The sequence below is a fragment of the Loxodonta africana genome, chromosome X (genome assembly GCF_030014295.1).
Source record: "Loxodonta africana isolate mLoxAfr1 chromosome X, mLoxAfr1.hap2, whole genome shotgun sequence".
In the NCBI taxonomy this organism is placed as follows: domain Eukaryota; kingdom Metazoa; phylum Chordata; class Mammalia; order Proboscidea; family Elephantidae; genus Loxodonta; species Loxodonta africana.
In genome coordinates this window covers 9,160,298-9,187,781 of record NC_087369.1, presented here as the reverse complement: position 1 = coordinate 9,187,781, position 27,484 = coordinate 9,160,298, and the positions used below count along the sequence as shown (strand labels likewise).

The 27,484-nt window shown below is 42.9% G+C and overlaps 1 protein-coding gene across 1 annotated transcript in view; it reads left to right on the top strand.

Moving 5' to 3' along the window:
* Positions 1-27,484, top strand: part of ANOS1 (anosmin 1) — a 635,904-nt gene that overhangs the window by 554,588 nt on the left and 53,832 nt on the right. Inside the window, exons 36-38 of the mRNA XM_064277948.1 lie at positions 11,239-11,461; positions 22,282-22,466; positions 25,733-25,862. Of these exons, the coding sequence (XP_064134018.1) occupies positions 11,239-11,461; positions 22,282-22,466; positions 25,733-25,862 (538 nt within the window). The remainder of the gene's footprint in view (positions 1-11,238; positions 11,462-22,281; positions 22,467-25,732; positions 25,863-27,484) is intronic.

The following is a 27,484-nucleotide window of genomic DNA, read 5'->3' as shown; positions in this document are numbered from 1 at the left end:
CCGGAGCCTTGTTTTTCACCAGTGCCTTCAGTGCAGCCTGAACCTCCGTCCTTCAGTACCGTTGGTCTCTTGATCATCTGCTACCTCCTGAAATGGTTGAACGTCGACCAGTTCTTTTTGGTGTAATGACTCTGTATTCCTTCCATCTTCTTTTGATGCTTCCTGCATCATTTAATATTTTTCCTATACAATTTTTCAATACTGCAACTCGAGGCTTCAATTTTTTCTTCAGTTCTTTTAGCTTCAGAAATGCCAGGCATGTTCTTCCCTTTTGGTTTTCTAACTCCAGGTATTTGCACATTTCATTATAATACTTTGTCTTCTCGAGCTGCCCTTTGAAATCTCCTTTTCAGCTGTTTTCCTTCATCATTTCTTCCATTTACTTTAAAAAAAAAATTTTTTTTTTTTTTTAGCTGCTCTATATTGAAGACCAAGTTTCAGAGTCTCTTCTGACATCTGTTTTGCTCTTTTCTTTCTTTCCTGTCTTTTTAATGATGTTTTGCTTTCTTTACGTATGATGTCCTTGATGTCATTCCATAACTGGCCTGGTTTGGTCATTAGTGTTCAATGCGTCAAATCTATTCTTGAGATGGTCTCTAAATTCAGATGGGATATACTCAAGGTTGTACTTTGGCTCTCTTGAACGTGTTCTAATTTTCTTCAACATCAACCTGAACTTGCATATGAGAAGTTAATGCTCTGTTCCACAGTCAGCCCCTGGCCTTGTTCTGACTGATGATATTGAGCTTCGCCATCATCTCTTTCCACAGATATAGTTGATTTCATTGCTGTATGTTCCCTCAGGTGAGGTTCACGTGTATAGTCGACATTTATGTTGTTGACAAAAGATATTTGCCATGAATAAGTTGTTGGTCTTGTAATATTCTATCATGTGATCTCCACCATTCCATTATTGGCACTCAAGTTATTTTGCTGTACAATACTTGCATTTTATACCAAACAAAATGAAAGTAATACTGTCTTATTTTTAAGTGTTCTAAGAATTGATACCTGCTATTGCTAGTATGTCATGTGTAGCCACTTGCCTCAGGCAAATAAATTTTATTCATGTTTTTGTGTTGAGCTTAGCACAGTGCCCAGCTAAGGCATTCAAAAGCACATTTTAACTTTCAGCTTTGAGAGCTGAGATGTATTTGTGTTGTCGTGCTCGTCCGTCATTTACCATGGGGGTTCATGGCCATCACACACATTCATACTCATTTGAATAATTCACTGCTTTCCTAATATTTCCACACCCCCACGAGAAGTCTAAGAATGATTAATTTGCATTATCAGAAGAAATACTACATGCTCAATGATTTGAGCTTACTTTTCCGATACGTAAATGACCTCTTATTTGCAGGATTTTTAGTGGACATTAGGTGACCGATTCACACATTTTCTTCCTATCTAGGTTGTTAATATCCACACATTATTTCTTCTGTCCTGTATGCATTTTTCCCCTTGTTCCATTCAACTGGCAAATTCTCATTAGGATTAATTAACAAGAAGTGTTTAATATGATTAATAACATGGAGAGAGACCCAGTGGTACATGTACCATGTGTTCTCCAATTTGTATCAGACCATTAATATTTTTTCAGCTGAGCCCAAGATAATCGATAGTGGCCATCCAAATTTCCCTTTGATAAATATAAATAATAAAACAATAAACAGCATCTCTCTGTAAGATTGGTGTACCAAATCCATATTTTATCACAGCAGTTTACAACTTTCCTGATCCTTATTTAAGTACAAATGTTAGACTGTTTTTTTATTACGAGTTTGAACAGGGCACAATTCCCTATAGGATCATTACAGTGCTTAACCTGGCAATAGCAAGTAGAATTATAGTGGACAGTCACATGATACAAGAAGCAGAGTCAGTATTTTGTCTTCGGGTATTACAAAACTTCTGTCAGAATAATGGAGGAATTTTGACATGTTAAATAGTAAACTTGTAGCAGCAAGGGGAAAAATACACCAGCTTAATCTTTATTGAGCACCTAAACCAAACCAAAACCCATTGTTGTTGAGTCATTTCCAGTTCATAGCAACCCTATAGGATAGAGTAGAACTGCCGCATAGAGCTTCCCAGGAGCGCCTGGTAGATTCAAACTGCTGACCCTTTGGCTGGCAGCTGTAGGTTTTAACCATTATGCCACTGGGGTTTCCTATTGAGTATCTATTGCTGGCCAACTTTGTATAGTAGTGCTTAGTTCTTTGTGTACATTATCCTATTTAATATTCACAACGTTATTTGCATTATTTTAAGGTCACATACTGGCCTGGAAACCCAGAGTGCACACATTTGTTTCCATGATCCTCAAAGTAATGAAAGGAGCCCTGGTGGCGCAACAGTTGAGGGCCTGACTGCTAACCAGAAGGTTGACGGTTCAAACTTACTTAGCAGCTCTTCAGAAGAAAGGCCTGGAGATCTGTTTCTGTAAAGTTTACAGCCTAGAAAACCCTATGGGCCTGTTCTGCTCTGTCATATGGGGTCACAATGACTTGAAAATCGATTCAACAGCACCTAACAACAAAGTAATGACAAAAATTGTTTTTGAATCTTCACCAAAGAAAAAAAATGTAGAATATCCATACAAAAGGACTCTCACATCAACAGGAATATCAGAATTATTGAGCTACTTTCGATCATTCTTCGTTTGTGCTCATTGGCAACAAATGGTTAAGGTCTGCCAAGGCCACTGTTTTGTTCCTTACGTTTAAATTCTGCCATGTTAGCTTAGTGAGCAAGTATCGCCATAACTAGGCCTTCTCTGTGCCTTCCTGTCCAGTTCCAGGGTGTGGCAGTTGGCACATAACTAATTATAACAACTTGTCAGTAGCAAGCCAACACTTTATCTGATTTTTCAGTCATCCCGTTTTCATATGTGAAGAATTTTGGGCTGAGTTGATTTGATTATACCACGGTCCAGACTAAAGTCACTGTGGTTTCCAAGTTAGCAAACAGTAAACACTTGCCAGATTTAATAAAAGCTCTCAGTCCACACATGTGGCAGGGGCCACTGGTTCTGGTAACTAAGCGTTTCCTTTCAATGAACATAATAACGTATACTCTTAGTTGAAAGAAGAAAGATGGTAAACTCCATGTAATTCCTACGGGTCTGTTAGCATCTTTCTCTGATTGCTAACTTAGGTTTGGATCTAAATTTAGAACTTTAAAAGCCAATAAAGTAAAACACGTATAGCAGCCAACAGAAAAATGAACTGTGAAATGGAGTGAGAGAGAAAAGCCTTGAGAATTGATGATGCTTTAAATGCGTGTGTGTGTGTGTGTGTGTGTGTGTGTGTGCTGGTGTATACACGTACGTGCAGAGTTTAATTTATATATATGTGTGTAGAATTGATTTAAATATATATGTTTGTGTGTATATGTATTGTGTGTGTGTGTGTGTGTGTGTGTATCTAGGGAGAAAGATGTGGCAGTCTCCTTCTGTAAAGAGCACAGCCTTGGAAACCCTATGGGGCAGCTCTACTCTGTCCTACAGGGCCACTATCAGTCAGAATCGACTTGACGGCTGTGGGTTGGTTTACATATATTTATATATATATACACATATATATGGAAACCCTGGTGGTGTAGTGGTTAAGAGCTACGGCTGCTAACCAAAAGGTCAGCAGCTTGAATCCACCTTGGAACCTCTGTAGGGTAGCTCCACTATAGGGTCACTATGAGTCGGAATGGACTTGATGGCAATGAGTAATGTTAATACATATATATACACACACACACACCACATATATGTAGAGTTGATTTAAATATATATATGCATATATATATGTATGTTTCGTATATATAATTTAATTAACCAACTGGAAGTTTGTAGTAATTCAGTATTTGAACTACAGCCTTTCTTCTAAGTTTTATTTGTGAAGTTGTTAAGTAGAGATGCAATTTTATTCCATGGCATTTATACTAGTTTTAAATTTCATACATGGCTAAATATTGTTCGTCATTAGTAGCCACTGGGTTGGCTCCAACTCATGGCGACCTCATGCATAACAGAATGAAATGTTGCCTGACCTGCACCATCTTCACGATCGTTGGTATGTCTGAGTCCGCGTTGTGGTTATTACGTCAATCCATCTCATGGAGGGTTTCCCTCACCTTCGTTGGCCCTCTACTTTGCCAAACATGATGTCCCTCTCTAGAAGTCAGTCTTTCCTGATGACATATTCAAAGTAAGCCATCCTTGCTTCTAAGGAACATTCTGGTTGCATTTCTCCTAATACTGGTAGTGTTGGTATCAAGAATTCTACGTCAGACCTTGGAACCATACTTATTGTAGTTAATGTTGCTAGTTTTCTTCTTTTGTTAATGAATCTAAGAATAAGAGATAAAATATTTCCCTTGTACTTAATCAAGTATTAATGCTTTGATGTGCCTTGAACTTAGAAGTAAATATCAGATAGATGATTGTAGCTATAAGATGACAATATTGTTTGATGCTGCAAACATCCTTCTCATGGTAGATAAAATTTCTAGCTCTTATACAGATTTGTAACTCAACATTGTCTGGGCAAAAGAACCAGTAGAGGCACTAGAGATCAATTTATACCCATATACTAGTTATCCCAACAGGATGACTGGAATTTCTTCTTGTTGAAGTTACCATGTTTTGTGTCCCAATGACATTTCCAATTTTTATTAGCATAAGAAGTAATAGGGTCTATTGAATGAACTTGGGTTTAATCCACTTTTTGGAAAGTGGGTACAGACGTTTCTTTCTTTTTTTTCCCTCCTTAGGGACTTTGATAACTGCGAGTTTTTATCTTTTTCTTTCTCCCTCCACCCCTTAACATGCCCATACCATTGTGTGAAAATCTCTGGTTAATAGCCCTAACTGTGCACCAACACTGGCTCCTACCATGGCACCCAGGTGTAACCAGGTGGTAGAGAGCCAAAGGTAGTCATCAGTAAGGAGCAGCTGGCAGCACACCAGCAGGCATTACCAGGTGTTACCAGGTGATAGAAAGCCATATTCAGTTATCAGTGAGTGACAGCAGGCAGCATGCCATTTGGTGTTACCCAGGTGTTACCAGGTGTTAGCCAGGTGTTACCAAGTGTTATCCAGAGGTTACCAGTGTTACCCAGGTGTTACCAGGCAGTAATGAGGCACAGTCAGTCATCAGCATGGAGCACCAGGCAGGCAGCATGCTGGTCTCGATGTCTATATTCTTCTTCTGGGTCTGTGTCCCCAGTGCGACCGCATTGGTTTTTTTATACCACTAATGGATTTGGTCTTGAGTCATAAACAGAAAGTGCCCTCCTGTTCATCCCCCATGTGCACCATAAGGAAGCCACGACAGGCCTTGATTGGAACCACGTTTAGACACTGGTCTTTGCATCAGCTAGGGTAGATAGGGCTGTTGGAGCAAACAGACCCCAAAATATCTGAGAGTTCAAAGCCATGCAAGCTTACTTTTTGTTCATGGAACAGTTCAAGGCAGGCATCCCTGCTGTTCTCCTCCACGTGGTCATGCAGCATCTGATTTCTTTCTTCTCATGGCTTGGCCATCCCTTCGGGCTGTGGCATCACCCACATCCAGCTAGTAAAGGAGAAAATGCCACCTCCATTCTCAAAAGCCTAGACCCACAAGTGGCAGCAGACTTTTCTGGTTTTGTCCCACTGGTAAGAACTGGTCACATAAGCTCTCCTAGGTAAAAGAAGGCTGGGAAATGTTCCCTGACTGGGAGAGAAGGTTCCAGGTGAGAGCAGATTTGGAGGGGCAAGAGTAGGGTCTGGGGAGCTGTCTTGGCCACCATTTTTTATTAGCCAAAGGGGGCTAGAGTGAAGGTTAGTCTTAGGGTACCTGCCTTGGTCACCATCTCACCTAAGGCAAGGAAGGTTAGAAATAGTGTTGGCTTGGGGGTTGTATCTGGGGCTGGTGTCAATGTCTTGACCACCTTCTTCCACAAACAAATGGAGGCTTAGGGTGAAGCTTATGGCTAGAGTGGCTCTCTTGGCTATTGTCTTACCTAAGACAAAACTACATTAGGGTTTTGGTTGGATTTGGGCTTTGGTTGCGTCTGGGCCTGGGCTGGGGAAGGTGTGGGTGTCTTAGCCTCTTCTATAAGGCACAAGGAGGGTGAGAGCGTAGAGAATGAATTTCCTTTCCCCTCCTTGGGTGGGTACTTCTAGAAGCCACAGGAAAAATATGCAATGGATCAGTGATTTTTCACATTACTCATACTTTTTCAATAAGACATCCCTCTACTTAGTCAAGGACTACCTGCTGTCACTAATATTTGATCGATTAGGGGTTTAACCAAAATGCCATCAGCAAGATTCTATTCAGGACCTGACTCTTTCACGGGTAACGTATGGGTATGTTGATTTTCAAAGAAAATTCGTATTCTTTTACTGCATAATTCACTGACAATTTAGTATTGATAAAAGACTCTGCACAGTAACTCAAGTCTGGATCATATTAAAATACATTCAATTAACTGAGGCTTAGAAAACTTTGTGGTAGAATAACGATCAATGCATTACCATTGTGAGGTGGCAAGAGTCCCACAGGGTACTGCTAAACTGTTTTGGTTAGTGTTTTGAGTATGTGGAGGAAATAATAGGGGGGCTTGTCAGCAAAGAAATTTTATATACACCTTTGTTTGCTAACAAGTCGTTCTAATACACATACATGGTGTGCTAACAAGTCACTGTAATCTGCATATGTATATATATAACCAAACCCCTTGCTGTCGAGTCGATTCTGACTCATAGCGACCCTATAGGACAGAGTAGCACTGCCCCGTAAGGTTTCCAAGGAGCACCTAGTGGATTCGAACTGCCAACCTTTTGGTTAGCCGCCATAGCACTTAACTACTATGCCACAGGGTTTCCATATACATATATATATATTCCCTCACGTGTCCATCAGTTTGTCGTACTGTGGGGGCTTGCGTGTTGCTGTGAGGCTGGAAGCTATGCCACCAGTATTCAGATACCAGCAGGGTCACCCATGGAGGACAGGTTTCAGCTGAGCTTCCAGACTAAGACAGACTAGGAAGAAGGGACCCGGCAGTCTACTTCTGAAAAGCATTAGCCAGCGAAAACCTTATGAATAGCAGCGGAACATTGTCTGATATAGTGCTGGAAGATGAGCCCCCCTGGGTTGGAAGGCCCTCAAAAAAAAGATGACTGGGGAAGAGCTGCCTCCTCTAAGTAGAGCCAACCTTAACGATGTGGATGGAGTAAAGCTTTCGGGACCTTCATTTGCTGATGTGACACGACTCCAAATGAGAAGAAACAGCTGCAAACTTCCATTAATAATCGGAACCTGGAATGTACAAAGTATGAATCTAGGAAAACTGGAAATAGTAAAAAGGAGATGGAACGCATAAACATCGATATCCTAGGCATTAGTGAACTGAAGTGGACTGGTACTGGCCATTTTGAATCAGACAATCATATTATATAGTCTACTGTGCTGGGAATGACAACTCAAAGAGGAATGGTGTTGCATTCATCGTCAAAAAGAACATTTCAAGATCTGTCCTGAAGTACAATGCTGTCAGTGATAGGATAATATCCATACGCCTACAAGGAAGACCAGTTATACGACTATTACTCAAATATATGCACCAACAACTAGGGCCAAAGATGAAGAAATAGAAAGTTTTTATCAGCTGCTGCAGTCTGAAATTGATTGAACATGCAATCAAGATGCATTGATAATTACTGGTGATTTTAACGTGAAAGTTGGAAACAAAGGAGGAGGATCAGTAGTTGGAAAATCTAGCCTTGGTGGTGGAAACAATGCCAGAGATCGAATGATAGAATTTTGCAAGACCAGTGACTTCTTCATTGCAAATACTTTCTTTCACCAACATAAACGATGACTATACACATGGACCTTGCCAGATGGAGAACACAGAAATCAAATTGACCGCATCTGTGGAAGGAGACAATGGAAAAGCTCAATATCATCAGTCAGAACAAGGCCAGGGGCCGACTGTGGAACAGACCGTCAACTGCTCATATGCAAGTTGAAGCTGAAACTGAAGAAAATCAGAGCAAGTCCACGAGAGCCAATATATGACCTTGAGTATATCCCACCTGAATTTAGAGACCATCTGAAGAACAGATTTGACGCATTGAACACTAGTGACCGAAGACCAGACGAGTTGTGGAATGACATCAAGGACATCATCCATGAAGAAAGCAAGAGGTCATTGAAAAGACAGGAAAGAAAGAAAAGACCAAGATGGATGTCAGAGGAGACTCTGAAACTTGCTCTCGAACGTCGAGCAGCTAAAGCAAAAGAAAGAATTGATGAAGTAAAAGAACTGAACAGAAGATTTCAAAGGGCGTCTCGAGAAGACAAAGTATTATAATGACATGTGCAAAGAGCTGGAGATGGAAAACCAAAAGGAAAGAACACGGTCGGTGTTTCTCAAGCTGAAAGAACTGAAGAAAAAATTCAAGCCCCGAGTTGCAGTAGTGAAGGATTCCATGGGGAAAATATTAAACGATGCAGGAAGCATCAAAAGAAGATGGAAGGAATACACGGAGTCATTATACCAAAAAGAATTAGTCGATATTCAACCATTTCAAGAGGTGGCATATGATCAGGAACCGATGGTACTGAAGGAAGAAGTCCAAGCTGCTCTGAAGGCATTGGCGAAAAACAAGGCTCCAGGAATTGATGGAATATCAATTGAGATGTTTCAACAAACAGATGCAGCGCTGGAGGTGCTCACTCGTCTGTGCCAAGAAATATGGAAGACAGCCTCCTGGCCAACTGACTGGAAGAGATCCGTATTTATGCCTATTCCCAATAAAGGTGATCTGACCGAATGTGGAAATTATAGAACAATATCATTAATATCGCACGCAAGCAAAATTTTGCTGAAGATCATTCAAAAGCAGCTGCAGCAGTATATCGACAGGGAACTGCAGAAATTCAGGCCAGTTTCAGGAGAGGACATGGAACAAGGGCTGAAAGCAGAGAACACCAGAAGGATGTCTACCTGTGTTTTATGGACTATGCAAAGGCATTCGACTGTGTGGATCATAACAAATTATGGATAACATTGTGAAGAATGGGAATTCCAGAGCACTTAATTGTGCTGATGAGGAATCTTTACATAGATCGAGAAGTGGTTGTTCATACAGAACAAGGGGATACTGATTGGTTTAAAGTCAGGAAAGGTGTGTGTCAGGGTTGTATTCTTTTACCATACTTATTTAATTTGTATGCTGAGCAAATAATCGGAGAAGCTGGACTATATGAAGGAGAACGGGGCATCAGGATTGGAGGAAGACTCATTAACAACCTGCTTTATGCAGATGATACAACCTTGCTTGCTGAAAGTGAAGAGGACTTGAAGCACTTACTAATGAAGATTAAAGGCCACAGCCTTCAGTATGGATTATACCTCAACATAAAGAAAACAAAAATCCTCACAACTGCACCAATGAGCAACATCATGATAAATGGAGAAAAGATTGAAGTTGTCAAGGGTTTCATTTTACTTGGATCCACAATCAACAGCCATGGAAGCAGCAGTCAAGAAATCAAAGGATGCATTGCATTGGACAAATCTGCTGCAAAGGACCTCTTTAAAGTTTTGAAAAGCAAAGACGTCACCTGAAGACTAAGGTGTGCCTGACCCAAGCCATGGTGTTTTCAATCGCATCATATGCATGTGAAAGATGGACAATGAATAAGGAAGGCTGAAGAAGAATTGATGCCTTTGAATTGTGGTGTTGACGAAGAATATTGAATATACCACGGACTGCCAAAAGAACGAACAAATGTGTCTTAGAAGAAGTACAACCAGAATGCTCCTTAGAAGCAAGGGTGGCGAGACTGTGTCTTGCATACTTTGGATATGTTGTCAGGAGGGATCAGTCCCTGGAGAAGGACATCATGCTTCGCAGAGTACAGGGTCAGCGGAAAAGAGGAAGACCCTCGACGAGGTGGATTGATGCAGTGGCTGCAACTATGAGCTCAATCATAGCAACGATTGTAAGGATGGCACAGGACCGGGCAATGTTTCGTTCTGTTGTGCATAGGGTTGCTATGAGTCGGAACCGACTTGACGGCACCTAACAACAACATATATAGATTACCCATTTATGTTTATCCATCTATCTGTGCATCCCTCCATCCCTCCATCCCTGCATCCACCCACCCACCCACCTATTTCAAGAGTAAAACAGAATCAGTCACTAGGATTCTTAGCAGTCATTGTTCATTAAAAGTAGAGGGAGTAATAGATTCGCCTCTCTTCTATACACACACACACACACACACACACACACCACATTTATATTATTTTTAAATACTAAAATTAAAAAATATATACATGAGTGAAAGACTACCAGTAATACCTGTTTTGAATTGCGTGCTGGCCAGCTATTTTTAGAAGTTCATCCTTATCTTCTGTTTTAGTTACCTAGTGCTGTTATTTAGTGACAGAAATACCACAAGTGGGTGGCTTTAGCAAATAGAAATTTATTCTCTCACAGTTTAGGAGCATAGAAGTCTGAATACAGGGTGCTGGCTCCAGAGGAAGCCCCTATCTCTCTGTGGGCTCTGAGGGGAAATCCTTGTGTCTTCTCAGCTTCAGTTTCTTGGTTCCTTGGTTATCTCCATGTGTCTTGGCAGCTACCTTCCCCCATCTCTGTTTGCTTAATCTGCTCCTTTTATGTCACAAAAGAGATTGACTCAAGACACACCCTACACTAATCTTGCCACATTAACATAACAAAGAAAACCTGTTCCCATATGGAATTACCACAGGTATGGGGGTTAGGATTTACTTTTTTTTTTTTTATGTTGGGGAGAGGGGAGATTAGTCAATCCATTATACCTTCATAGCAAGTGAGATCTCTCCAAAGCAATGTAGCTGCCCAGTTTTGCTCTTTCTCTCTCCAGAAGTACTCAACGTGTTTTGTGAATATTTGAGGTCAGTCCTTTGATGACTTAGAGCTGAAAGAGAAGGAATCATCCATGACTGTGTGTGCGTGTAGATGGTACCTGGGTGTTTGATGCAATGTAGAGGCGTAAGCACGGGTCATGTTCCTTGGTGAGATGAGCATCAGAGTTACTTTTATAGGGAAGAGAGAACAGATCCGTTCACTTTGTGACATACCCCAGGGGGACTTTGACAGTCGGCGCATAGTGGGCTGCTTTGCAGATGCGTGGAGGTCAGCTATCTGTGTCTTTAATGGGAGACAGTTTGTATTCTTTGCTCCTGCAGCCTCTCTTCCCCAAGAAGAACTATGAATGCTTGACCAGCTGTGAGTTCCTCAAGTACATCCTGTCGGTGAAGCAAGGAGACTGCCCAGCCCCGGAGAGGGCCAGTGGCTTCGCCGCCGCCTGCGTGGAAAGCTGCGAAGTGGACAACGAGTGCTCCGGGGTGAAGAAATGCTGTTCCAACGGGTGTGGGCACACCTGCCAGGTGCCCAAAACTCTGTATAAAGGTAAGGCGCCACGCTGCGGGCTCCAAGGGACTTCGTCTACACAGGCGTCCTTCTGGGCACTGGGAGGGCACACATCCCCGGGAAATACAGAGCCTGGAGAATATTTTATCTTGTGTCACATACAAGCATCTAAAATATTAACATCCCATAACTGAAACCGAGACACAGAAAACTGGATTGTCCATTTGAGTTCATCTTTTAATTGGACAGCAACCATTCAGGCACTTTGTTTTTCCCCAGTAAGAATGAATCGTTAAAGCACACCACTGAGTACACTGGTGTAAACGGGCTTTAAGGTCTTGGAAAAGAGCGGCGGGGCGGTAGGGGTGGGTGGGTGGTGGGGAGAGGACAGGGACACACGTTAAAATGCTTACCAAATGTACCAGTGTTGTGTTTTCCTTCTGGTAGACTCTAAGAACCTAAATGTCATGTATAGACTTTGGATATTTTGATTAGGATGTTGAGTTCAGTGTCTGGGTGGTACAAACAGTTAAGGGCTCAACTACTAACCAAAAGATGGGCAGTTGGAACCCACCGAGAGGTGCCTCAGAAGACAGGCCTGGCCATCTGCTTCCAAACCATCCCAGCCTTGAAAACCCTACGGAGCGGTGTTCTACTGGGACACGCGTGGGGCCGCCGTGAGGTGAAATCAACTGAAGGGCCGCTAACAGCAACAACAACATCTTGACTTCACAGGTGGGGGAAGAGCCTTCCTCCAAAAGATGAGGATCGCATTCAACAATTTAGGAGATGCAGTAGTTGGAGGTCAAATGCAGTTTCTAGAGTGTTTAAAAATTCTTTGATGCGAGACGTCACTTGCCTTTTTCTGTAAATCTGATTAAGCTCTTTTATGCCAAACCAGTTTTGTTGAGTTGTGTGTGGTTTTGGATGCTATCAAATTATGCTAAGATGCATAACATTTGGGAAACCTTGGTGGCATAGTGGTTAATTACTACGGCTGCTAACCAAAAGGTCAGCAGTTCAAATCCACCAGGCGCTCCTTGGAAACTCTATGGGGCAGTTATACTCTGTCCTATGGGGTCACTATGAGTCGGAATTGACTTGACGGCAATGGGTTTTTTGGTTTGGCATAATGTTTTGTTACATTTTTTGTTTAATTTCAATTGTAAAACACAATCAAGCACTAGCGGTCATTCTTCATTAAAAATAGAGGTGTTAATAGAATTTTCTCCTTCTCTCTCTCTCTTACACACACACACACACACACATACACACACACAGGCCCCAGATGTATATTACTAACTAGTGATATACTCAGTGCCGTGATATACTGATTTTTTTATTACATGTGGTAAAAGAAGACTCACCAGCCATACTAGGTTTGAATTACGTGCTGGCTGACTATTTTCAGAAGTTCATCCTTGCCTTCATCCCAGGTCAGATCTCTCGAAAGCAAAGTAAAAACCAAACCCACTGCCATCGAGTCAATTCCAACTCATAACCACCCTGTAGGACAGAAGAGAACTGCCCCATAGGGTTTCCAAGGCTGTCATCTTGACAAAAGCTGACTGCCACATCTTTCTCCCACAGAGAGGCTGGTGGGCTCAAGCTGCCGACTTTTCAGTTAGCAGCTGAGGGCTTAACCACGGCGCCACCGGGGCTCCTTGAAAGCCATGTAGCTGCCCCATTTTTCTCTAGCTCTCCTTTGGAAACACCATCATCTGAAGTCTATGCAAGTCATCTGGTTTTTTTTTTTTTTTTTTTTCCTTAGGATTCTGAGAAACCTAGCGTTAAGTATTATGTCTCAAATTCAAAATAATTGCTGTTTTCCCCTTTTTACCCAGTGACTTTTCTATAATGGATTTAAAGTGTTATTGTTTTCACGCCTGTTACTATAAACGATATTCAGTCAGTTTTGCAAAATCTAAAACCTTTTAAGTCTTTTTTAAAAGGCTGTTATTAGGAGACCTTGTGTTACTGTGAACTGCGCTCTGTTTTACTATCGGCATTCACCATGAAATGGGATGTGTTTAGAACTATCGTTGGAAGCCACTTGTAAAACATGCTGTGTTTTTAAAAGAAGGAACCTTTAAAGGGGTAACATAAGTTGAAATATGCTATTTATATAAAAGCATTATAGAGTCAGTATGAATTTCAAATGGGGTTGGCTCACCGAGAATATGGGAAATATTTTAGGAGGAGATAGCATTAATGGTTAATTATGAAAAGACACTGACAATTTAACCCTACGCTCAGCCAAATAGGGTAGAATTTAGTTTTTTAAGTGCTGAAGTCACTCTTCTACTTCAGAGTAGCTCTTAACTTGTTGACCTGGCCATGACTTTTGGATAATGAACATATATAATATTATACTGTTTAAAATGTGTGTGCGTGTGTGTGTGTGTGTGTGTGTGTGTATTCGTTGCCATAGAATCGATTCTGAGTCATAACAACCCTATAGGACCAAGTAGAACTGCCCCATAGGGTTTCCAAGGAGCAGCTGGTAGATTCGAACTGCCAGCCTTTTGGAAAGCAGCCCTAGTTCTTAATAACTGTACCCCTAGGGCTCTCTCTCTCTATCCACGTAGGCATTTCTCCCCCTTGCTTTCTCAGTAGCCCATCAAGGAGACTGGGCCCGGTGTTCGGGAACGTTTGAGAATGCCAGTAAACAAGTTAGCATGTGTAACGAACCACTTAAACTAGTTGCCATCTAGGCAGCTTCAACTCGTGGCAACCCACGTGCGTCAGGGGAGACCTGTGCTTCCTAGGGTTTTCAGTGGCTGATTTTTCAGAAGTAGATAACCAGGCCTTTCTTCTGAGGCACCTCTAGCTGGACTCCAACCTCCAGCTTTTCCGTCAGCAGCCGAACATGTTAACCATTTGCACCACCTGGAGGCCCCAAGTGTAAAAAAGAGGAGGGCAAATAGAGCTTCTTGCCGCCTTTCAATGGAAACCCTAGGTAATTAGGCACTCAAATGTGGCCACTGGTGTTTCTAACCAGGAGTCAAGCTGTTTACCTACTCTTGAGAGAGGAGAGGGCGCCGGTGGCCCAAAGCTCTCTGGGAAGGCAATCCTTTCTGACCCAGCAGTTGGATTTATGAGAAGCAAAACATATGCCCAGACAACTTGAAAATCAATCTTGGCAAACCTTGGGGTACCAGCTGCCGTTGTTCTCACCTCCAAATTACCCCCATGTTCCCCAGAACAAACTGGTGAAAAATAAACTTGCCTTTTTCTTTTCATGTCTGCCAGATTTGTGTAATCCTAGTCCTTATGAGAAGCCCTGGTGGCATAGTGGTTAAGTGCTACCGCTGCTAACCAAAAGGTTGGCAGTTTGAATCTACCGGGTGCTCCTTGGAAACCCTATGGGGCAATTCTCGTCCTATAGGGTCTCTGTGAGTTGGAATGGATGGCAGTGGGTCAGTGGGTCAGTACTTATGAACAGGGATGTTGATGGTTCAGTGGGAGAATTCTCACGTTCCATACTGGAGACCCGGGTTTGATTCCCGGCCAGTGTACCTCATATACAGCCACCACCCGTCTGTCAGCGGAGGCTGTCATGCTGAACAGGTTTCAGTGGAGCTTCCAGACTGACACAGACTAGGAAGAAAGGCCTGGCAATCTAGTTCCAAAAAGCAGCTGGTGAAAATCCTCTGGATCACAATGGTCCGATCCCATTGTCCATGGGGTCACCATGGGTCAAGGGCCCACTTGAGGGTAGCTAACAATGACAGTCCTAAGGAAGAGTGAAGTCCAAAGTCTGTTGGGATTAAGTAGCCCTTGCTCCCAGTTCACAGATGCTGAAACTGAGGTTGCAGGTGGTATCTAAGGTGGTTTTGGTTGCTAATTCTAGTAAATGCAAACATTAATATAGTTGTGAGATGCTTAAAAAGCCATTCATGATTCCATATTTTCCCTTTGATTCTCTTCCTACCCTACTTGAAGTTCATTTCACAGCTTGGTTATACCATCTTCCCTCAGAAGACTTTACTGACCAAACACCCTGTTTCTCCTAACTCCCAGTGGTGGCAGACGATTTGAGTAGGGAAAAAGAAAAGTTAATTCTTTTTCCCCAAAGGTAAAGATTCAGACTAATTTGTGGCTTTCATTTGTCTGTATTTTCCCTTTTACCATGGACAAACCAAGAATTTAACCACGTTACTGATGTGTTTCTTTTCCAAAAGTTCTGATGATGGAGTTGATTTAATTTTTCCACCGGTATCTCAGTATATGAACTATTGAAACTCCAGTGCTTTGTAGAGGGACTAACACAATTTCTCACAAATGAATGTTTAACGTTTCAAATACAGTGGTTCAATGTCTTCACTTTATGCAAATACAAGTTCCTCAAGAACTGACTGCCTTTATGAGAGACATTAAGTAGAGATTAATTATTTCATCGTGGAACAGCACAACTCCTGAACTGTCAGACTCACGGCCGAAACGTTTTTACAGGGATCATCAGGCCAGAAGATGCACACGCAACTGCCGACTGTCTGTCGTCATTGATTTTCCTGTGAATTTATTGTCTACAGTTTTTACGGCATTGCCTGGTGATTGCTTTGATTTCACCAGAAGGCTTGTTTTGTTAAACTGCAAAGGAAAAAAAAAAAAATGCACTGATATTGTCACATTCTGTGGGGTACCCACACCATAGCAGTTTTGAATTTTTCCACAGACCAGTTTAGATTTCAGAAGACTAATTTGTTCAAAAATAATTTTAAAAAAGAACAATTCTGATCATTTACATACTACGATGAGGAGAGACCTAGTCCGCACATCTGGTTATGCGATTGGGTCACTGGTCAGCTGGAAGGACCGCGAGCTGGGGCGGTGGGGGCCGGAGAGCTGGGGGGCTGAGCCCATCTGCGCACAATTACAGCCGAGCCCGGGAATTACTCCCAATCAAGGGAAGCCAACTGACCCTAATGCAAAGCAGATGGACCATTTCTTAACTTGCAAATGGCAGGATTACGGTACATCGTAATTAAAGAGACTTCTAAATGAAGAAATTTGAACTGACATCACCCCGATGCTCATTATGTTCAATTAAGGGTGCTGGTAGTTGAATGATATTCAAGATTAAAGCCTTTTAGCGCGGGGATTCAGATAGTCGGGTCTGCTTCTGATGAGTACAGTTTACTTCACTGGCCAGTGTTGATGTACATTGAGGAGCCCAGGAGAAAGGTGGCCCAGAAGACTCAGAAGCTGCTCTCTGAGTTTACAGAACTCACAGGTCAGCTTCTCTTGGCCATGTGCAACGAGATGAAATGAATGTTGGAATGTTCTCAAAGGCCACCCTCTTTTCCAATATCCGCACATCCCCCTCCATAAAACTGTTTCTCTAGCACCCACCTGCCGTCTTGAATACGAGATATAATCATCTTGTCGAGACTGGCTTTTCATCCCTCCAGACAAATTTGGGAGTCCCCAGGTGATGCAGATGGTTAAGCACTTGACTACTAGCTAAAGGCAGTTCAACGCCCCCGCCCCGAGGGGCACCTCTGAAGACGGGCCTGGTGATCAGCTCCTGAAAGGTCACAGCCTTGAAAACCCTATGGAGCAGTTCTACTCTGCACACATGGGAATGCCATGAGTTGGAGCTGACTCCGAGGCAATGAACAACCACCACCAAATTTTGGTAGCATTTTTCTGGGGCGGGGGGGTGGGGGACGGAATGCTACTTGTAGATTAAAATGATCAAGACTTAACTTTGCAAATTCCATCAGACAAGAAATTGGCCTTAAAAAAAAAAAGGAAATTTTCTATTGTCAATACAAAAAAACTGTTCTATCTTATAAAAGTGTATATTTCTTCTTTTATTATTTGGATTTTGCTGTTTTCAAAAGGACTATTTGGGTGCAACGTAAAGTAAACAAGATGGAAAGAGATCTGTATGGCTTTTGGCAGCCTGGTGGTTCCAACAGCGTGCCCCCAACTGCTAACCTGAAGGATTGCGTTTATTTCCACGTGTGGGATCATTTGCTGAGCATCTCATTCTCAAGTCGACGTCCAATCTCCATCTGGGACTAAAACCTCCTTGTCCACCTGTTTGCTGAGTTTTTCCACACAAGTCCCATCTCAAATTCCCCTCCCTAAAATATGCCCCTTCTCTTGTGGTATATACCTAAATGATGATTCAGTTTTTTTTAAGGAGCAGTGGGTGGCGTAGTGGTTAAGTGCTGTGGCTGCTAACCAAAGGGTTGTCAGTTCGAACCCACCAGGCGCTCCTTGGAAACTCTGTGGGGCAGTTCTGCTCTGTCCTATAAGGTCGCTATGAGTCGGAATTGACTCGACGGCACTAGGCTAGGCTAGGTGAGGAGCCTTGGAGCCTTGGACTTTTTTTCACATCTACCAACATCTACTTTTGCAGCATATGGTATTTTCAGGGATGCCGTAAACACTGTCTCCATGGCAACCTCCCTACCCTAGGCCTCATCATCTCTTGTCTGAAGCTTCCCAGGAGCCTTCCAACCCATCTCCCTGAATGACAATCTCTTTCTCTAATTCCTTCTTCACAGTATTTTGTGCTTATTTTCCCGAAGTAGACACTAGACTCTCACCTTCTCTAACGCTCCAATTGCATCCCATTTTCTACAGAGCCAGGAGTCTTTGGACACTACAAACCGTTTACTCACTCGGCTCAAGAGAAAGGCCATATTTTGGGGAGAGAAATTTTTGAGAGGGGACTTGTGTGGAAAAATCCACCTAGCGGCGCTGTGGAACAAAGGCCTGGTGATCTGCTCCCATAAAGACTACCCTCAAGAAAACCCCATGGAGCAGTTCTACTCTGCAGCACACGGGGTCACCATGAGTCGGAATCGACTTGACAGCAGTGAGTTTGGTTTTGGTATAATTTATTGCAGCCCCTCGAGGGAATCTATCCACTGAGAAGATAGCAGTGAATACTTGCAAAAAGTCTTTTCCCTCCCAGGTATTCCTGAAGTGACTTAAGCAGAGAAGGTCTTTCCGTTGTCACAGCAGTTGGTGTAAAAGTTCCAACGTCTCCATTCCCCAGAAGTATTCTTGAGTGAAGAATGAGAAAGCAGGCTAGCCTATTCCTTCAGCAAACATTTACTGACCGTTTGCCATTGCAGCATGTTTTGTGCTGGGGCCTTCTGAGGTGTGGGAATGAGTGAGACTTGCTTCTTGACCTCGGTAGGGAAGACAGCCTTCCTGAAATGAGCCCACTGTCGCGCCTGGACAGTTATAGGGTGCGCTGAAGAGTGGCAGGTGAATGCAGTCTTTATTTCCAACTGGGAGTGTTAGGAACCCGTCCCAGGGGAGCGGCATTTGGTGTGAGTCTGGACATATTCAAGAGGCTGTCATCAGGAAAGGGAAAGAGAGACAGTTCAGGGTGAGAAAAACGGCATTGATGGGTCAGGGTCGGAAGAAGTACTTGGTGGTGTGTGTTTCTACGAAAGCCAGGGTTAAAGAGTGTTTGTAAGACAAAAATGTGAGATGTGCCAGGAGATAAACTAAAAGAAAAATGGGGGCAGATCTTGAAGATAGATGCCTCGAATGAAATGCAGGGAAGTTTCCCTTGGCTCTATAGAGAAAACCAGTTGTCGTCAAGATGACCCCGACTCATGGAGTCCCCATGTGTGTCACAGTAGAACTGTGCTCCATAGGGTTTTCAGTGACTGATTTTTTTTTAAAGTAGTTTACCAGGCCTTTCTTCCAAGGTGCCTCTGGGTGGACTTGAACTTCCAGCCTTTCAGTTAGCAGCTGAATGAGTTAACCCTGTGCACTGCCCAAGGACTCCTGGCTCTATAGAAAATGGGATGCTATTGGAGAGTTAGAGAAGGTAAGAGTCTAGTGTCTACTTTGGGAAAATAAGCACAAAATACTGTGAAGAAAGAATTAGAGAAAGAGATGTCATTCCTGAAGATGGGTTGGAAGGCTGGCTCCTGGGCAGTTTCAGACAAGAGATGATGAGGCCTAGGGTAGGGTGGTTGCCATAGAGACAATGTTTACAGCATTCCTGAAAATACTGTATGTAGTAAAAGAATTAGATGTTGGTAGGTGCAAGAAAAAGTTAAAAGCTCTAAGACTCCTTAGGTGTCTGGAAAAAACTGAATTATCACTTTAGGTATATAACATGGCACAGAGAAGTGCCATGTTTTGGGGAGAGGAATTTGAGATGGGACTTGTGTGGAAAAATTCAGCAGAGAAGTGGAAAAGAAGATTTCAGCCCAGACAGGGCTTGGGGTAGATTTGAGAATGAGCTGCAAATGCAGTTCCCCTTATGGACTGAGGGGAGTCCCAGGGTAGCACAGATAGTTAATTGCTTGGCTACTAACTGAAAGGTTGGAGGTTTGAGTCCACCCAGAGGCACCTCAGAAGAAAGGCCTAGCAATGTGCTTCTGAAAGTCATGGCCTTGAGTACGCTTTGGAGCAGTTCTACTCTGCGCACACGTGTCGCCATGAAGCAGAATGGACTCCGCGGCAACTGGTCGGCCCTGGTGTGGACTGAGGAAAAAAGATTAAGAAGCAAACTTGAAAAGCATTCACTTGGTGGCAGAACAGGAGTCAGCCAAAGACAGACTTAGAGAATTACGAGGTCAACTAGGAAAGCTGAGGACAATAAAGATGCCCAAGGGACCTGCAGATCTATCAGCGCCACCTCTTTTTTCTATCTTTCTACGTAGCTTCTCCAAACTCGTCTGTGGGAAGAGCAGAGAATTCAGAGAGAAACCTGAGATCAGATCATAGCTCCAGGCAACTTACTTAATCTTCCTCAGACTCAATTACCTGTTTCAGAATGTAGATAGTTAACCCTTCACCCTTGTCACAAAGCCAGCGTAACAATCAAGCGCAACCAATTTATGGTAAACTGGAGGCCAGGGTGCAGATGTAACCCCTCAGCAAATCAAAATGGAGAACACAGTAGGTGTGGTGGACGCATTCTCTTAAAAATAATTTTTTTTTAAATCAGTGACTTTTTGATTAGATATGAATATACTATTTTTAAATTATCCAACTCCATCTTCCTAACTAAACGTTTGATGCCTTGTTTAAAATTTTCCCAAACAAGACGTAACACGAACTCAGATCAAAATGCAGAAAGAGTTGAAATTCAGCCATGTTACTACTGTGCATCAAATCTTACTTACATTTTTGTATTTGTACTTTTTCCAGTTGCTTGTCTGTTCAAACCTAGGAAATGGGAAGAGAAATAGGGCATTGTGAACTAACGTTTTCAAACTGGTGTTCAATGCTTTAGGCAAATACTCGTTCTCAACAGAAGATCACAGCAATCAGTGGGGATTGGTGTTCTTGGTGTTGATGGTGTTGAACCACGAGGTACTATAGCCCACTGCCGTCGAGTCGATTCCGACTCATAGCAGCCCTATAGGATGGAGTAGAACTGCCCCATAGAGTTTCCAAAGAGCGCCTTGTGGATTTGAACCGCCAACCTTTTAGGCAGCACCCGTAGCACTTAACCACTATGCCACCAGGGTTTCCATGAGGTGCTATAGAGTCTACCTAATTCAGCGAGTTTTGCACATTCTGTTGGTATTCTAGATTTGTCCTAAAATCCGATTTCCATAATGGCTACTGTTTTGAACCATGGCTCTTAAATATTTCAGTGCACAGACAACTTATGTGCACTGTAGGGGGAGAAAGAAATCAGAATGATTAATTACTCTAAAATGAGACACCTGTGAGGGACTTTTGAAGCAATCCACTCACTCATGCCAAAACCGGACATTATAAATTCATCATTTTCACGTATTCAACCATGACTCTATACAAGAACATCCAAGCAGCCGACTGGGGAATCCCGGAAGACTCCGGCTTGGAGAATCCTTCTTGTAAGGTTTGACCAGATGAGAAAGTTTAGCACTGCAATTTTTTCCTTAAAAGGAGAATTCCCTGGGACAGAAAGGAGAGCGAACCTGGAAACCTTGTTAAAATAACCTTATAATACGTCAGTAGCATGAGAGGAGGGTGTTATATGGAAAAAATTATTCAATACTCCTTATGGGTATCTCCTGTTTGAGTTTCATGTTAAGCTCCAGTGATAGAACTTGGTAACATTATTTGTTTAGAAGGATGCCCCTAAAAGATTGCTGTTGAGATTGTTGTTGTTGGATGCCATGGACTCGATTCCTACTCACAGTGGCCCCATGTCACAGAGTAGATAGAACTGCCCCATAGGATTTTCTTCGCTGTGATCTTTCTGGAAGCAGGTCACCAGGTCTTTCTCCTGAAGAGCCGTGGGTGGGTTCTTCAGAATCAGGAATGAGGTTAAATCCCTCAGTGCCTAGGGCACACTGAGTCCCTGTTAAGGGTGATGGAAAATTTTGGGAACAGAACTTGATGATGGTCGAACATGGTGAACATAATTAAAGTCACTGACCGGCTGAAATGGCAAATGTTTAGTTGTGTATGTATTTATTATTGTTGGGTGCCCTTGAGCCAGCTATGACTGACAGCCCCATAGGACACCATAGAATTGCCCCGGAGGGTTTCCTAGGCTATATTCTTTATGGGAGCAAATCTCCAGGTCTTTCTTCTGTGGAGCTGCTGGGTGGGTTCAAACTGCCAACCTCATAGTTAGCAGCCAAACGCTTTGCACCACCAGGGTTCCTTGCGTATATATTTACCACAATAAAAAAAAAGGGAAAAGCTTAAAGAAGAGGGGCTAATACTTTTGAAATGTGATGGGCTGAACTCTGTGTCAGAAGATTCCAATTGTGAAGCCCTGAGACAGAGAGGCCACATTTAGGAAAGGAAATAGGGTATCAGTTATCGTCTGAGGAGATTTGTCTCTTCTGTGGATTTTCCTCTTCGACTTTCACCTCTGTTAGAGCCACCAACAGATTGTTTTAATTGACATGGTCCCATTGCAGGCGTCCCCCTGAAGCCCAGGAAAGAGTTACGATTCACAGAACTGTCATCTGGACAGCTGGAGATTAAGTGGTCCTCGAAATTCAATATTTCCATCGAGCCTGTGATCTACGTGTTGCAGAGACGATGGAATTACGGAATCCATCCAAGTGAAGATGATGCTACACACTGGCAGACTGTGGCTCAGGTTAGTGCTTCAGCTATTTGTTTCTTCCCTTTGAGGTAGTGTCTAGTACTCACATGAAAATTAGCCTACTATGCCTCAGTCAAGAATTTTACTACCAAAAAGCAAATCAAACCATTGGCCGTCGAGTTGCCTCCTACTCCTGGCACCCCATGTGTGTCAGAGTAGAATTGCACTCCATGGAGTTTTCATGGCTGTGACCTTTCGGAAGTAGATCATCTGACCTCTCTTCTAAGGTACCACCGGGTGGGTTCAAACCACCAATCTTTTGGTTATTAGTCTAGCGTTCAACCATTTAAGCCACCAGGGACTCCAGTTTTTCTACAGAAATAACTTAATGGCATGTGGAAACAATATCATACCGGAGAAGAGAGAATGAGTTCTACAGATATAACCCAGTAGACCTAGAAACTTGGCTCTTGGCTTAATTTGCTGAAAACCCATGCACAAGGGAGATAACTTTTTACTCTGCCTGCTTACATTTATGTTTCTCCAAGAATTACATTTCCTTCAGATAAACTCAAAACCGATTTGAGGAACGGAGGTACAACCTAGGCAGGAGCAGTTAACTTGATATTCTGTCACCTCAGTGGCGTCTCTTCTGTTTCTTCCACATTCAAGCCTTTATGACACACAAGGGCCTAAGGAGCAGGGAGTAAGATTCATATCACAAACCTACGCAGGGGGAAGGAGCCAGCAGCTCATCATAAATCTTCACTAAGTGCTTTCTTCTTCATCGTCGTCGGCTTAAGCGCTAACATGCCACCTGCATGACGGCACTGCCAGGGTTTATCTTAGCCGTGCTTCCTCCTCTGCTGTCTCCTGGACGAGAAAAGCAAAATATTTTCTTTCTTTTTAAGAGCTGTTAAATGGACTACCAGGTGCAAGAACATACGTGGCTGGAGAAAAATAATCATTCTTACTGCGGAACGCCTTCGTATTTTTCAACAACCAAAATGCTGCCTGCACATTTCTGTCTACAGGGAAAAATTCTCACCTTCAGTTAATCAGATTGTTTTTCTCCATGGACTAGAGCCCCATTTTTAACAAGTAAACATAGACTAGATTTCAGCGTCCAAGTGTTTAGAGGAAGAATTTAGTTCTTTTCTCAATGGGAGTATCTCAAAGGAGTAGGCACTAACATAATTTACAAACCCCTGCAATGAGAAAGTGAGAAGTTAGATGGAAAAGGAACTTCTTAAATTAGAAAAATCCTGGCCCAATAAATTTATTGTCGTGAAAACGTATTTGTGTTCTATACGTATTTGGTAACAAAGAATTAGCTTTCATAAAGCATAAATCTGCACAGGTGCTGCCTAAAATTCAACGTCGTTTGCCTGGCGTGGGCTCTTCAACAATGCTAGTTTCATTTGTGAATATTCAAAATTATCTAAAACTTGATGAACCAAAAATAGAAACTAAACCTGTTGCTGTCTAGTCGATTCCAACTCATAGTGACCCCGTAGGACAGAATAGAACTGTCCTGTAGAGCTTCCAAGGAGTGGCTGGTGGATTCGAACCGCAGACTTTTGCGTTAGCGGCTGAGCTCTTAACCACTGCGCCACCAGGGCTCCAAGTGACTGGTAATAAGATGACTTTTTTTCCCTCCCTCTCTTTTTGGAGAGAGGAAAGAACTTGAATTGTTATTATTTTCTGTAATTAACACCACAATATGTACGCCCAGTCTCAGGCTGTTAATCCAGTGGATATCACGCTGACTTTGGCTTTTGAAATTCCCAGCTAAAGCTCTGAGCAATGAAGTCAATGAGGGTTTTGTCTCACATTCCCCTCTATGAGGCAGACAGCACCATTGAAGTGTTCACGTCCTACCTTTGATCTCAGCACTGGGTAGCTTCTTTTAGATATTGAAAGAAATGTGACACTCATTCTCAGTAAGTTATTGTAAACTGAGGGTTTGGGGCCTTCCAGTTTGGTTCTGTTTCAGGAGCTGATTCACCGAAAGGCACTAGGCATAGCTGAGGCTGTCCGTGGACTGCTGAGATTTACTCCTTGAAAGTCAAGGCAAAGGTTTGGAGGTCTAGCATTGAAAAGAAAGCATAGAACATTCTTGAAAGTAGGTGTATTTCCCCTTAGGTTGATGAAGGAGGAAAGTATGAAGACTGTTAAAGTTACCTGATTTCTTGGGACTGTAGCAGTAGAGAGAGCAAAGCCCAGTGACCTTCCTCAGTTACCTAGCTTTCTTCTTTGGACAAGCCTTTCTCAAAGGATAGATCTCTCCCTTCAGGACAAGAACTGGGTCCGTGCATGTTATGTGACTTCTTCAAAGGAAAAAAAAAGTGATGGCTGGCAATTTACTCTCTAGAAATTACCAGCTTTCATTTAGTGTGTGGCTTCTTTCCATATCTATTTTGGAAATTGTATCTGACATGCAAGTTATAGAACCACGTTCTTTGTGTAATTTAAAAGTGACTTCATTTTGTCTATAACGTAATCATTAGCTTACTTTATATATATATAAAAATACATATACTAACAAATATGTGTGTATATATATAAATATCACCCCCCCCTCCCCTTTTTGGAGCCCCTGAGTAGCACAAACAGTCAATACCTTCAGCTGCTAACTGAAAGGCTGAGGTTTAAGTCCATGGACAAGCATGCTGAAGTACTTGCAAAAAATCAGCCATTGAAAACCCTGTGGAGCACAGCTCTACTCTGACACACATGGGGTCGCCACGAGTCGGAATCGATTCCAGATTGACTGGTTGGTTTGGTTATATATTCTCTGTTAATCAGAACCCTTGAATGCTGTATGTGATCACCCAAAACCCAAAAACCCACTGTCATCGAGTCGATTCCAACTCATAGCGACCCTATAGGACAGAGCAGAACTGCCGTATAGAGTTCCCATGGAGCGCCTGGCGGATTTGAACTGCCGACCTCTTGTTTAGCAGCCATAGCACTTAACCACTACGCCACCGGGGTTTCCAGGTAATCACCAGATACAAAAACTTGCCCAAGTATTTGCCTGAAATACTGATTTCCAAAGATCTTTAAGCCTCTGAGTTGAAAATATTCATGAATGGAATTGGGTGATCAAAATTGTCCCTGCATGTCCTGCCTTTGTAGAACTTCCTTGACCCCTGACAACTCTTCATAGTTGGCAGGATTAGATGCAGTTCTCCAGAAGGGTAGATGGAGGTCAAGGCTGAGTTGGGTTGGCCATGAGTTAGTGCACGTTTTTATACAGACCCGATTGACGTATCAGAATAAAAGGCTGCTCTGTGCTCTGTGCCATTTCCCTCCAGACCACAGATGAACGGGTTCAACTGGCGGACATCAGACCCAGCAGGTGGTACCAGTTCCGCGTGGCTGCTGTCAACGTGCACGGGACCCGGGGCTTCACCGCACCCAGCAAGCACTTCCGCTCCTCCAAAGGTCAGTGTCCCTTCTGCCCCCAGCAAGGACTTCCGCTCCTCCAAAGGTCAGTGTCCCTTCTGGCCCCAGCAAGCACTTCCGCTCCTCCAAAGGTCAGTGTCCCTTCTGCCCCCAGCAAGCACTTCTGCTCCTCCAAAGGTCAGTGTCCCTTCTCCCCCCAGCAAGCACTTCCGCTCCTCCAAAGGTCAGTTTCCCCAGCCCCAGCAGGTACATCCTCCTCCCGAAAGGTCAGTGCTCGTCCTTGCCACAGATATTCAGGCTCCACGGGGTACACGTGGACGCACTTTCATCATCAGCACATCCATGTTTGTGGTTTGCCAACAGGTGCCTTTGCTGTTCTAGCCAAAGGGCCCAGCTATGTTTGAAGTCACTCTGTGAATTTGTGGTTCAGGGTATCAGCGGGCCTATCTTCAAGACAGCTCAGAAGATAGCGAAATGGGGTTTCCTAAACTTTCAGTGGAATTTTCTATGACAGACGTCTGTTGAATCTTTCCTCAAGATAGTATGCTTCAAGTACCGGTCATTTAATTTTAGGAGAGAAAGGTTTCCTTTTAACTACTTTAGACCATGTCCCTCTTCTTAATACAATTGTTAAATTTATGGTTAGTTGCAGTCAAGTCAGCTCCAACTCATGGCAACCTTATGTATGATGCTGCCCGGTCCTGTGTTAGCATCATGATCATTGGTGTGTTTGAGCCCATAGTTGAGGCTGTTGTGACAATCCGTCTCATTAAGGGTTTCCTGCATTTTCATTGGCTCTCTACTTTACCAAACATGATTTTATGAGCAAAAAAATTAAATGACACAGGAAACATCAAAGAAGACGGAAGGGATACACAGAGTTGCTGTTAGGTGCTGTTGAGTTGATTCCAACTCAGCGACCCTATGCAGAACAGAACAACCCAGTCCTGCGCCAACCTCACAATTGTTGCTATGCTTGAGTCCACTGTTGCAGCCACTGTGTCAATCCATCTCGTTGAGGGTCCTCCTCTTTTTCGCTGACTCTCTACTCTACCAAATATGACGTCCTTCTCTAGGGACTGATCCCTTCTGACAACTTGTCCAAAGTATGTGAGATGCAGTCTCTCCATCCTTGCTTCTAAGGAGCATTCTGGTTGTACTTCTTCTAAGACAGATTTCTTCGTTCTTTTGGCAGTTCATGGTGTATTGAGTATTCTTCACCAACACCACAATTCAAAGGCATCAGTTCTTCTTCAGTCTTCCTTATTCATTGTTCAACTTTCACATGCATATGAGGTGATTGAAAACACCATGGCTTGGGTCAGGCACACCTTAGTCCTCAAGGTGACATCTTTGCTTTTTAACACTTTAAAGAGATCTCTTGCAGCTAATTGCCCAATGCAGTGTATCTTTTGATTTCTTGACTGCTGCTTCTGTGGGTGTTGATTGTGGATCCAAGTAAAAAGAAATTCTTGACAACTTCAGTCTGTTCTTTGTTTATCACGATGTTGCTTATTGGTCCAGTTGTGAGGATTTTTGTTTTCTTTATGTTAAGATGTAATCCATACTGAAGGCTGTGGTCTTTGATCTTCATCCGTAAGTGCTTCAAATCCTCTTCACTTTCAGTAAGCAAGGTTGTGTCAGCTGCATAACCCAGGTTG